Raw genomic sequence first — 13,470 nt, 5'->3', positions numbered from 1 at the left:
TCTGGGCCTGAAGATTTCATTTTCAGATGTTTAAATTTTGACTTCAATTATAGAGCTACTCAACATATTCATTTCTTGCTGTGAAAGTTGTTGGAGTTTGTGCTTTTATGAGCAATTGGTGTATTTATCTAAGTTGTCAAATTTATGTGTATAGAATGGTTTTTGGTATCCTCTTTTTTTAAACATCTTTATTGGAGTATAATTGTTTTAAAATGGTGTGTTAGTTTCTGCTTTATAACAAAAATGAATCGGTTATACATATACATGTATCCTCATATCCCCTCCCTATCCCACCCCTCTATGTGGTCACAAAGCACCAAGCTGATCTCCCTGTGCTATGCAACTGCTTCCCACTAGCTATCGATTTTACATTTGGTAGTGTATATATGTCCATGCCATTCTCTCACTTTGTCCCAGCTTACCTTTCCCCTTCCCCGTGTCCTCAAGTCCATTCTCTAGTAAGTCTGCATCTTTATTCCCATCCTGCCCCTAAGTTCTTCATGACCTTTTTTTGTTTTTTTAGATTCCATATATATGTGTTAGCATACGGTATTTGTTTTCTCTTTCTGACTTATTTCACTCTGTATGACAGACTCTAGGTCCATCCACATCACTACAAATAACCCAATTTCGTTTCTTTTTATGGCTGAGTAATATTCCATTGTATATACGTGCCACATCTTTATCCATTCATCTGTCAATGGACACTTAGGTTGCTTCCATGTCCTGGCTACTGTAAATAGAGCTGCAATGGACATTGTGATACATGACTCTTTTTGAATTATGGTTTTCTCAGGGTATATGCCCAGTAGTGGGATTGCTGGGTCATATGGTAGTTCTATTGGTATTCTCTTGTTATCTGTAGGATCTACAGTGGTATCTTACATTTCATTCTTGTTTTTGGTAACTTATGTCTCCTCTAGAGGCTTGTCGATTTTATCACACTTCCCATAGAACTAGCTTATTGTTTTGTTTTCTGTATTGTTTATTCTTTTTTTAATTTTATTGTTTTTTGCTCATATTTTTATTATTTACTTCCTTCTTGTTTTTTTTTCTCTTCCTCTTCTAGTTTATTAATGTGGGAACTTAGGTTATTGATTCGAGAATTTTCTTCTTTTCTAATGTAAACATTTAGCAGTATAAAATTCCTCTCACCACTACTTTACTTGCCAACTACAAATTTTGATACATTTTGTTTCCACTTTCATTCATTTCAATATATTTTAAAAATTTCCTTGAGTCTTCTCTTTTGACCCATGGATTATTTAGAATTGTGTTGTTTAATTTACAAGTGTTAATTTCCCATTGTCTTTCTGTTACTGATTTCTTGTTTGATTCAATCGTGTCCAGAGAACATACTCTTGTTGGAGAAAATTTTCACATACTGAGGTATGGAGAAGTCATTTTGGCTTATACATGGTTCAGCCTGAACTTTGGGTGAACTAAAGAAGCCTGACTCATGGCCTGTCAAGTACACACAGTGCTTCTGCTTTAATCATTAAGGTAAAGAATGTTTGTTTCAAAGACAAGGATAAATAACTCCCTTCCTATAGCATCCAATGTTAACACTCCCTCGAAGATAAAGTTCCCTTTCCAGACACCAGGGTCCTGCTGTCTCGCTGTATATGTAATAAATCTGTCTCTTTTGAAAGCTTGAAGGAATATACCCCTGTCATGTTTGATGTATGCTCTTTGTTCTGATAAGGTTTAAGCTTATGCTAAAAACCATGCTTCAAGGGAGTGGTTCCTCAGAGCTATCTGAGAAGCTGTCTCCTGGGCTACAGTTCTCAGTTTGGCTCAAATAGAACTCTTTTATATTCCTATTTTAGATTATTTACTTATTATTTCCACCAATACTCTCTAAGATTTCAGTTCTATTAAAGTTGATAAGATTTGTTTTACAGTCCAGCTTATGATATCCCTTGGTAAATGCTCCATAGGTGCTTGCATAGAATGTTTATTCTACTGTTTGGGGGTGGAGTGTTTAATAATTGCTGATTAGATCTTATTGTTTGATGGTGTTTGAAGCCACAGGAGTAGGGGAAAGGCCTGGGGCTGTTTGGGGTGACCGACTCTGGTCACCCAGAGCTCTGGGTTGTTCCTGGCTTAATTCCAGGATACATACCTCTCTGGTCCACCTTTCCTCCTGACAACTCTTAATTACACACAAGTCTACGTCACTTCAACATGGCCGCCCACAGGCCTGAGTGACTACAGGGGCGCCGCCATAATGACTTCAAATTTAAGACATTTAGAGACGGCCGGGGCTCAGCAGAGCGCCATGTTGGATACTGGCAAGTTTTGGCAAAGAAGCCGCTACTGAGCATGCGCACACTCAGGAGGCGCCGAAGGAATTCCGCAAGGACAGGGAGGGATCCAGAAAAAGGAAGTGGGTGCTGTTGTTGTTCCAGTGATTAAATGACCACTGTCTTGAAAGAGCGTGGGTGAGGGGCTGGTGAGTGCAGGGAGTTTCCGAGGGCTGAGTGAAGAGGTGTCTCTGATGTCCGTGAAGAACAATCGGGTCAGTGATGGAGGCGGTCAGTGGATGGAATAATAGGGGTCGGTGTGGTCTTGATGGTGGCTTCCCGGCGGATTGATAGTGGGCTCTTTAATGGTGAATCCGCGGAGACATAGGGTGGGAGTGATGGGGTCTATGATGGTGGATTCCCAGGCGGAGTGAAGGGGTCTGTGGGATCTTTGATGTTGGATCTGTGGACGGATTCCCGGTGTCTGTGGGGGGTGGGGAGGATAACTGTGAGGCCTGAGTAATGAAGGCTCTGAGGGGGAAGGATGCTAGATCTTCATTGATTTCCTCTCTTTTTTCTGCTTACTGGTTTGTTTCTATTTCTGATATTTTAAAAGTTGTCGATGGAAATAATCAATAAGTAATCATAATAGGAGTAGAAAAGAGTTTTATTTGAGCCAAACTGAGGACTGTAGCGCAGGAGATAGCGTCTCAGAAGTCTCTGAGGAACCTCTGGGTTGAAGCATGATTTTTAACATAGTCTTATACCTTATCAGAACAAAAATCATACATCAAACATGCCAGGGATATATTCCTTCAAGGTTTTAAGAGCACCAGATTTAGTACATATAAAGTGAGATAGCCGAACCCTGGTGTCTAGGAAAGGGATGCCATGGGAAGGGAGTTATTTATTTTTATCTTCGAAACAGACTTCTTTACTTTAATGGTTAAAGCAGATGTGCTGTGTGTGTTCACACAAGTTCAGGCAGAACCATGTATAAGCCAGAATGACTTCTCCATACCTCTGTATGTGAAAATTTTCTTTATCGTTATCATGGTACACTTTGCTAGAGATTTTTTGATCCCTTCCATATCCAGATTAGTAGCTACTGTGTCATTCCTAATATTTATGTATCATTTTTCTTTCCCTTTTTTATTATCAGTCATCTCAAAGTTTACTTTATTGCATTTTGAAGTACCGATTGTGCTTATACTCTCTTCTGTTTTTATACTAATTTTATCTTTTTCTTTTTAGATAGTTTCTCTTTTATCTCCATTTTATGTAAATTGTCATTCTTTCCCTTATTTTCCCAGTTTTATACTGGATACGTTTAGGGGTATAAAGTTTCTTTTATATACATCTTTATCTTTGAAACGTATAGTTTCAGTTTGATGTTCCACTTTGATCCTGAGTTATTGGAGTTTCTTCATTCCCAAATTATTGATATGTTTTGTTTATTTTAAATTTTATTATATTGTCATAAACTGTAGACTACAAAGTCTCAACTTTTAAAAATTTGTCAAGATTTTACTTGAAGACAAGTTACACAAGTTACATTGAACTTTGTTCAATGGCTATAGAAGAAAGTATGTTTTCTGTTTGTGTGGTACAAACTTCTCTTAATGTATATTAAATATAGCCTGTTAGTATTTTTCAAGTTTTTTTCTTTCCTATTTTTGGTCTACTTGATTCATCATATTCTGAAAAATATATAAAAATAATCTCTCACTAATAATTCACTTTGTAGTTCTATGTGCTTTTTTGCTAGCTTTATTTGTGCGTGTCTGGGGGAGAGACATACATAAACCTAATGGTTAATGCATTTTGTATCTTTTTTTTCATTTATTGGATGCTATTATTATAGGATCCCTCTTTTCAACAAAAAGCAATTTCAATTTTGAATTTCACTTTGGTATTTATATTGCTATCCCTGCATTCACTTTCATTTCATTTGGATGATTTATCTTTGCCCAGGGCTTTATTTTATATTTCTATTTGTCTCATTGTTTAGGTTAACTACTTATAATAGATACATTTTATTTTTCTCAAATCCAACCTATAACCGAGTCTTTGTTTGTCAATAGGATAATTTTACCTTTTCAGTTTAGTGTAATAATGATTTACCTGATTTTTATACCTTCTGTTTTAATGTTTACTATTTATTTTAACTCATTTTCTTTTCCTTTTTCATACTTTTATTGGATTGATGAAATTTCTGTTCATTGTTTCCATTCTACACCCCAGATAAATCCTGTTTTTTTCCTGAGATAGTTAAAAATGTTTTGTCATAGGATAGTATTATTAATTTTCTGTTTAATGGCCTCCTTATCACATAATCATCATCTTTTAAAATAATTATATATCTCTTGCAAAAATTATTGCTGAACAATTTTTCTATTTGCTGTTTCTCATCTGATTTATTTTACATTTGTTTGGACTACTTTTGTGGGTATTTTCCTCAGGTAATGATAAGAGATATTCTGCAAGTGCTCTTATTTCTGAAAATGTCTTTGGCCCTAACAAAGAAGTGGTCCTTTAGATGCTACTTCTGATGTCAGGTAGCTTTCATTACTGCAGATGGGGCATCTTGATTTTCTTAATTCTTTTTCTGTAAATAATCTGTTCTTTCACACATGATTTAGATTTAGATGTGTTTTAGATTTTAAAATTTACCTTTAAAATTCAAGAATATTCCTAGATTTGTTCACTGATTGAGCTCCAACTGGTGTGCGTGTTTGTGTGTAAATTTGTTGGAAAGGCTAATGGTGTAGGCCTAGTGAGTGGTGTGGATAGTGGTAGGAGTCCTTGGGTGATTTCTCAGAGTCCATCACAGGTGCAGGTATGTCTGGAATTGGAGTCTTGGGATCACTGATGGAGATGCATTGTGGGTAGTGTGGACAAAGAACACCGCCTGCCATTTCAGTAAACAAAGTATGGTGTGGCTATCAAGCCATCAGCCACTGCAGCCACCCCCAACTGTGCATCCTGAGGGGAGTCCAGAATGGGGAAAAGCAGGATATTGGCCTTAGATAGTTAGATGCATGTCAAAGGAATGATTTCAGTGAGCCCAGACTCTTGCATCTCCCATATACAGGAAAGTGCTAAACTCATTAACTTGAGATGTCTGGATTTTCTTTAATTGACAGTAATCTTTTGATGTTCCAATTAGATGGTTTTGGTTTTGTTTTGTTTTGCAAAAACTCATATATATTCTGACTCCTCCCATACCTCTTTGGAACAGTCCCTCAGAGCTATCTGAGGGGCTGTATCCTGGGCTTAAGTCCTCAGCAATTCTGCTGAATAAATAATAATCCTCACCTTTTAGGCTGTGCACTTTTTTTTCAGTCGACAGTAGTGATAACAGTGTGGAGGCCAGTTATTGGTACATGTGGTATTGTGATATAATAAGAAATATATATTTTGGTTTTCATCCACTGTTCCCAGCTCCTAACACCTTTATTATTTCCTAAGTGATAGGGCTATAGGGGCTTCTTTTGTTGCTGTGTCTTGAAATAGCATCCAAGGGATAGGGTGAAATTAGTGGGGGTTTTTTGCTATAAAAATTTCCTTTCAACCACACCTGAAGTGATGTTTGGAAAGCCCCTAGTGAATTGCTGGATGGGGGCTGGTTGCCAGGGGAACCAAGCAAATTATTAGAGTTTTAGAACTTGAAACACACTCTCTGGCTGGAGGTTGAATCAGTTGCCAATGGCCAGTTATTTAATCAATCATTTGTACATAGTGAAGCCTCCATAAAAACCCAAAAGGGTAGGGTTTGGAGAGTTTCTGGATTGAACATGTTGAGATTCTGGGAGAGAGATGCACTGCTTCCGACGTATCTTGCCATAACCATCTCTTCTATTCTACCTGGCTGTTTCTGAGTTATATTCTTTTATAACAAATTGGTAATCTAATAAGTAAAATATTTTCTTGAGTTCTATGAGCTGCTCTAGCAAATTAATGGAGACTGAGGAGGAGGTCGTGGGAACCTCTGATTATAACCAGTTGGTCAGAGCACAGGTAACCTGAACTTGTGATTGGCACCTGAAGTTGGGGTGGGGACAGTCTCGTAGGACTAAGTCCTTAACCTGTGTGATCTAGTGCTAACCCTTAAGTAGATGGTGTCAGAACTGAGTTAAACTGTAGGACACCCAGCTGGTGTTGTAGAATTGCTTGGTTTGGGGACCCCTCCTCCCAACACACACACCACACACACACACACACACACACACTTGGTGGCCAGAAGTGTTGAGAATAGAGGAAAAACACACAGGAGGAGTTTTTCCTTTTCAGGGCATGATTGATGTAGAACCAGGACCATGAGGTAGAGATGTTGGAGGTTCTGTGATCAGGGACTGTAGAATGAGTGATTGTGATCTCGTGGAGAGAGCAGTGAGTGGTGGCTTGAAGTGAGATCTTAGTTCCATGCCCAAGAATTGGACCTGGGTAGCCTGGATGAAAACCAAGAATCCTAGCCCCTAGACCAGCAAGGGCAAAGTTTCCCTGGCTCTTGCCCGTTTGAAAGCAAGAATGTTTCAAGGAGGCAAAAACCGTAAAAACAGGTACAAAGTTTATTATTAAAGACACAGCACAACATGTGGGAGAGACATAGAGAAACAGTTTGTGTAGTTAAGACAGAAGCAAGGCAGAGATACACACCCGCAGAGAAAGAGTATGGGCATCCTCCCTAATGAGGAGGAGTGAAGTAAAGAGGTGGTTAAATCATTTATATAAGGCATTCCGTCTGGATCTTTGCTTATCTTTGACCAATTATCTCACTTCTTTTTCCACACCTGACCTATCCTAGGTCCCTCCCTCACATGCATGCACATCTTTTTGCCAAGATGGATTCCAGTGCAGAAGCCTGTGGGAAGGTTGACACCACCTATTATGGGGTGGAGCCCCCTCCTTTTTTTGACCCCTGAGGAGCCTTTATACGCATGTGTAGTTGGGGAGGTCTCCTTGACCTCAAACATGAGAAATATGTGGTCTCTTTATCGTTTATCTGGGCAGGACTCAGCTCCTGTCTGCCCCTGCCATTACTGTTATCTTAAAGTGTCCACTGGAGGCAAAGTGCAGCTGTTTACCCTGTTCCTGTGTTCTTTCTATCTGGAAGTGTAAACAGGAAGCTGGCTGTAAATGTCTAACCTGGAGCCCATCGATTTCTTGCCTCAAGAAATATAAACAGAGGATGGTTGTAAACGCCTAGCCTGGAACCCATCTATCTTCTGCCTCAATTGCGGCCTGTGGGAAGCAGGACAAGGGAACCAGTGATTCTGATGTGTGAGTAATGGCTGCTGGGGGGAGGTCAGTGTGCAGCAGTTGACAGTTGTAGTAAGCAGATTGAGGAGTGGGAGTGAGGAATTGAGTGTCAGGGTTGGTGATGACTTGAGGGGCTGGTGAAGTCAGATAATGTTTGATACAGTAATTGCATTCTATGTGGATTACTGATTTTGTAATAATAGCAGTAATTAATATTTAACAAGCACTTATGTGCCACACATGGACTGAGTGCTTTTCAAGTATTATAAAATTGGTTTGTTTATCTTAAAAGTATAAGGATGAGGAAACTGAGACTGAAGTAAGTTCTTCAGATTGTCACAGCTAGAAGGTGGAAGACCTGGGATTCAAATGTACGTTGATTTGGCTCCACACCTCATATATTTCCCCTGTGCCACCCTGTTCCACACTGTTTGATGCACTCTTGGGAGGACAGCTGAGAGGCTGTCACTGAGTGGCACTCTTTCTGTCAGGATCCCTTTGTGTTTCCACAGAGCTCTGAGGTCAGACCACTTAGTTGAGCCTTCAGGATCATTTTTTCAGACTCCAGCCCAACTAGGCCCGATAATCACTGGCAGTCTTTGGACCCTCACTCAACTTAGGGCTCCTGGGAAGACTGGAGTTCTAAGAAAACACAGAGGTGAAGCTCATTGTGAACATGCCAGCCAAAAAGAGCTTGTCTCATAGATCCCATATCCAGTTCAAATCCTGGCTTGGCAGGAATATGACAGTTCCTGTGAGTGGAGAGGGGGAAGCCCAGAAGCACGAATATTCTCAGAGATGGACTTGCTGAAACAAAGCATGATCCTTTGCAATGTGAATAATGCATGGCTCATGTCATGTACTCCAAGGCTGTTCCCTGTAATGGGAGAGGATTTATTTTTTTAAGTGTTTATTATAGAAAATTTCAAACATACAGGAAAATAGAGAAAATGTTATAATGAACCTACAAATGGGCTCATCACCCAGTCTCAATAATTATCAACTATTTGCCAGTGTTGTTTCACCTTATCTCTTCTCACTTGCTTTGTTCTAGTTAGAATATCTTAAAACAAATCTTGGATACCATGTCATTTCACCCACAAATACTTTAGCATGCAAATCCAACTGATGTGGACTGTTTTCCCCCACATAACCCCCAGGCCATTACTCACCTAACAAAAGTTACAGTAACTCCTTAATATCATCTGATACACAATCTATAGTCAGAGTTCTCTGATTATTGTGGACAAAGAAAGTTGTCACCTGCTGTATCAGTAAACAAAGGATGTGGTGGTCAACAATCCATCAGCCACTGCACTCGCCCCCAACTGTGCACCCTGAGGGGATTCAGGATGGAAAAAAACCAGGATACTGGCCCTAGATATTTAAGGTGCATATCAAAGCCATGATTTAATGAGCCCAGACTCTCGAATCTTCCCATACATAGAGAACTGCTAAATTCATTAACTTGAGATGTCTGGATTTTCTTTTTCTTTTCTTTTCTTTTTTTAAAATTTTTATTGGATATAGTTGATTTACAATGTTGTGTTAGTTTCAGGTGTACAGCAAAGTGAATCAGTTATACATATACATATATCCACTTTTTTAAAGATTCTTTTCCCATATAGGCTATTACAGTATTAACAGTAATCTTTTCATGTTCCAGCTACCTATTTTTTTGTGTGTAAAAACTCCTATATATCCTGGCTCCTCCCTTACCTTTTCGGAGCAGTCCCTCAGAGCTATCTGAGAGGCTGCATCCTGGGCTTAAGTTCTCAGCAAGTCCACCGAATAAAACATAATTCTCACCTTTTAGGTTGTGCATTTTTTTTCAGCTGATGTTATCTAAAAAATGACTTTTTAAACTTTTCCTATGAAAATTAAAAAAATACAAATGTAGAGAAAGTAGTATAAAGAAGCCTCATTTAGGGGATTTCCCTGGTGGTCCAGTGGTAAAGAATCCGCCTTCCAATGCAGGGGATGCGGGTTCGATCCCTGGTCAGGGAACTAGGATCCCACATGCCACAGGTCAACGAAGCCCGTGCACCACAGCTACTGAGCTGTGCGCCTCAACTAGAGAGCCCATGTGCCACAAGCTACAGAGCCCATGCGCTCTGGAGCCCGCATGCCATAACTAGAGAAGAGAAAACCCCCACGCCACAACTAGAGAGAAGCCCTCGCGCCGCAATTACCCATCAATTTTCACAATTATCAACTCATGCCCAGTCATTTGTCATCCATCCCTTCCTCCAACATTTCTTTTCTTCTGCTAGATTATTTTGAAGCAAATCTCAAAGATTTTGTCATTTTATCCATAAATATTTCAATATGTAAAATTCCTTTAATAAAAATAGCCACGGTGCTATTATCACACCTTAAAAAATTACAATACATTTTAAAGTATCATTTTATGTGGATTGGATTGTTAAGATTTAGAGGCTTGATCAGATTCAGATTCCTTTTTTTTGTTTTTGTTTTTTGGGGAGCAAGACTACTTCCCAGGTGATATACTTGATCAGGAGGCACATAATGTCTGGTTATCTGTTTTGTGATGTGAGCAGCCACTGATGATTGTTTCTTAGATCCATATTTCATTATGTGTGCAAAATGGACATTTCTATTTCTACCATTCCTTTACTTTGTCGACTTATAAAAATGCATAATGTGAGAGTTGAGAGTTGTCTTATTTGGGGCAAAATGAGGACTATAGCCCAGGAGACTGTTTTATATAGCTCTGAGAAACTGCTCCGAGAGGTAGGGGGGAGGGTCAGTATTATATCTGATTCAGGTGAAGGGGGTGGTACGTACAGTCAAGCACACATTTTGGCAAAGTCTTGCTGCTAGTCCTGTGAAGGTTGCTGCTAGTCACAAGGAGCAGATGTCTCTGTTCATGATTTTAATGCCTTTCTAGATATGAGGAGATGCAAGGATTTGGGCTCATAAAATATTCTCCTGAAAATATCTTACTATCTGCAGGGCTGTTCTGCCAGTTTTTGCCAGAGCATCAAGTGCCTCATTCCTGATCTCCACCCTGAACTCCTTTCAGGATGTGTTGAAGGTCAGCAGTTGCAGTGGCTGGTGACTTAACCCTTGTAGAGGCAGATGGCAAGTGCCAATTTTTAGTTGGCAACTTGTAGCTGGAATAATTATATAGGCAGAAAAAGAAATTCCTTCATGAAGTGTTTGGTTATGCTTGACTGACTCTTGCTTTTTGACAAGTTTCAAAAATAATGGTTTGATTCCCTAATACTTTCCAAAGGTGCTAGAAATGTTCTCTCTCTTGATCTGGATGGCAGATGTGAAAAATAGGGGGAAATGCTGTATACTTAATATTCATGTACTTTACATAAGTTATACCACACAAAAAAATTAGCAAAGAAGTAACCAAAATGTTGTATATATTAGAAGCAAAAAATTTAAAAGTCCATCATAAAAAGATACTGGGGAAGATAGGTCTAGGGTAAAAGGGACACAGTCCTCAATGTATAAGTCTTGATTGGAACATTCAACAAAACAGCAAGAAAAGGTTTTTCTGGGGTAATTGGGAATTTTGAATATGAGCTGAATATTAAAGTGTTATAGAATTGCTAATAATTTTCTCAGGCATGATAATAATCTTTTAGGAGATTGATGTTATGAATTTAGGCATGAAGTGTCATGAAATCTGCAACTTTCAAATGGTTCAGCCAAAAAAAAGTATATACACTAGTATACTCATATATATGTATGCATTTACATGTAACTATATGTGTATATACAAAGATTAAACAAATATGGCAAAATACTAATTGTTGAAACTAGATGGAAGTTATTTCTTGTACTAATAATTCAACTCTTTATGTTAGAAAACTCAATAAAAAAATTAGAGGGGCTTCCCTGGTGGCACAGTGGTTGAGACTCCGCCTGCCGATGCAGGGGACACGAGTTCGTGCCCCGGTCCGGGAAGATCCCACATGTAGCGGAGCGGCCAGGCCCGGAGCGGCTGAGCCTGCGCGTCCGGAGCCTGTGCTGCACAACGGGAGAGGCCACAACAGTGAGAGGCTCGTGTACCGCAAAAAAAAAAAAAAAAAAAAATTAGAAAACAGTGGCTTCAGTCAGTAAGTGACTTAGGTCTTAAAGTTTATTAACTAGAACCAAATCCACTTATTATATTGTAGTTAAGACAAAGTTTCCATTGACAGTTCCCTTTTAAGAATGGGAAGCGGGAATTCCCTGGTGGTTCAGTGGTTAGGGCTCAGCACTTTCACTGCTGGGTCCAGGTTCAATTCCTGTTCTGGGAGCTAATATCCCACAAGCCGCGGGGTGTGGCCCCCCCAAAAAAGAACTGTAAGCAAAGAACAGTGAAAAAGCTAGCAGTCTCCCTTTTTTTGGTCTTACTTATGGATGTTCTCTCTACTTGTTATGGGCTGGTCACAGAAGCTCAGAGCAAAATCATTAAAAAGTTACTTTGCTTTTTACTAGCAAATAAGAAAAATATAAACATTCAAATTACTTATAATTTTACCATCACCCAAATATTATATCTGTTAACATATATTTCCTTCCAGATAATTTTCTCTATGTGTATGAATGCATTCATGTATGTGTGTATGTGTGTATGTACACACATATTGTTCAATGAAAATGGACTCATACTGTTTGGTACATATTTTTATTTTTACTTAGCATTTTAACATATTTTTCTACAGTAGTTTAATTTTACATGACATTATGTCTACTTTATAATACCTATAAAGTATTTAAAGCTGTCCACAATTATTGTTATCAAGATGTTTCTAAACTTTTTTTTTTTTTTGATATTAGCTGTGGTAAAACTCCTGGATTTAAATCTTTGTGCAACACAGGATGATTTTTTTATGATGTAGTTCTAGAAATAAGTTTTTGGGTCAGTTGCATGGACACTAAATTATGTATATGTCCATGTGTGCCATTGACACACTTCCTTCTCTCATCTGTCCCTCTGTCAATCTGTTTTTTCAGATCTCTGCCCCTTTCCCAGAAGAACCAGAAATGACCAAGTCCCTGGTGAGTTCTTATTTGTTCATGTATTTATTTGTTGCTTTCTTTATTTTTTAGTGGATTTTAGGAGGCATCTATTAACCCATATAGTAAATGTGTAAGTATAAATAAATGAAAGTTAAGATCAGAGAAAGTAAAGAAGAGATTATCAACTCCAAGTCAAGCTTGGATTATAGGTATATGTGAGTTGTGTGGCTTCACACAGTTATGAACTTTGAACTGTAAAATTGTCTCTGGTCTTCCTGAAAGACATAACAATGATGGAAGTGAAATACATGGTTTATATTGTTGAAAAGTAATTTATTTCATCTATAGTAACTATTTCCTGGTTCTTGATGTTTGATAAAATTTTTGATAGATCTTCAGATGAATGGAGATAGGACAGTGTCTTTAACAACCCTGTTAGAAGTTCACTAACAGGTTTTCTATAGTGACTTACAAAGCAGTGCTTTTCACACTTGCACATGACTTCAGATTCTGATTTAGTAGGACTGGGATTCCCACAGGATATTAGTGCTGCTGGTGCAAGGACCACGTTGTGAGGCAAAGTTTTGAGTGAATCGACGTTGAATTTTGTCAGTTGCTTTTTCTGCATCAGTTGACATGGTCAGGTGATTTTCCTTTTTAGCTTATTGCTGCTGTAGATTACATTGATTAATTTTCACATATTGAGCCAGCCTCAGCCTTTCAACCTCTGAATAATTTCCACTTGTTCATGACATACACTTCTTTTTATATATTTGTATTTGCTAGTATATTTTTTAAGGATTTTGTATCATGTTTAGGAGGGATATTGTTCTATATTTTTCTTTCGTTACTACTATACATGGATGAAAGTCCCAAAACTCCACTTGGCTTTTTTCTTTTTCCATACCACTCCATTGGAGTGTGACGGGGCCCCTCTGTTCAGCCAGGCAAGAGTGGGAATCTAAGCTACCCACTG

General features: G+C 38.6%; 1 protein-coding gene across 5 annotated transcripts in view; it reads left to right on the top strand.

Moving 5' to 3' along the window:
* Positions 1 to 2,353: 2,353 nt before the first annotated feature.
* ZNF484 (zinc finger protein 484) overlaps positions 2,354 to 13,470 on the top strand; it is a 29,277-nt gene continuing 18,160 nt past the window's right edge. For 2 of the 5 annotated variants that reach the window (XM_060102390.1, XM_060102393.1), the window contains exons 1-3: positions 2,354 to 2,521; positions 7,363 to 7,529; positions 12,489 to 12,533. In XM_060102390.1, coding sequence (XP_059958373.1) covers positions 12,519 to 12,533 — 15 coding nt within the window. In that variant the 5' untranslated portion in view covers positions 2,354 to 2,521; positions 7,363 to 7,529; positions 12,489 to 12,518. The remainder of the gene's footprint in view (positions 2,522 to 7,362; positions 7,530 to 12,488; positions 12,534 to 13,470) is intronic. The other 3 variants (XM_060102391.1, XM_060102392.1, XM_060102389.1) reach the window with 3 other exon arrangements.

The sequence above is a fragment of the Mesoplodon densirostris genome, chromosome 6 (genome assembly GCF_025265405.1).
Source record: "Mesoplodon densirostris isolate mMesDen1 chromosome 6, mMesDen1 primary haplotype, whole genome shotgun sequence".
NCBI classification, from domain to species: Eukaryota; Metazoa; Chordata; class Mammalia; order Artiodactyla; family Ziphiidae; genus Mesoplodon; species Mesoplodon densirostris.
The sequence above is the reverse complement of the archived record's forward strand: the minus strand, read 5'-3'. Positions and strand labels throughout refer to the sequence as shown.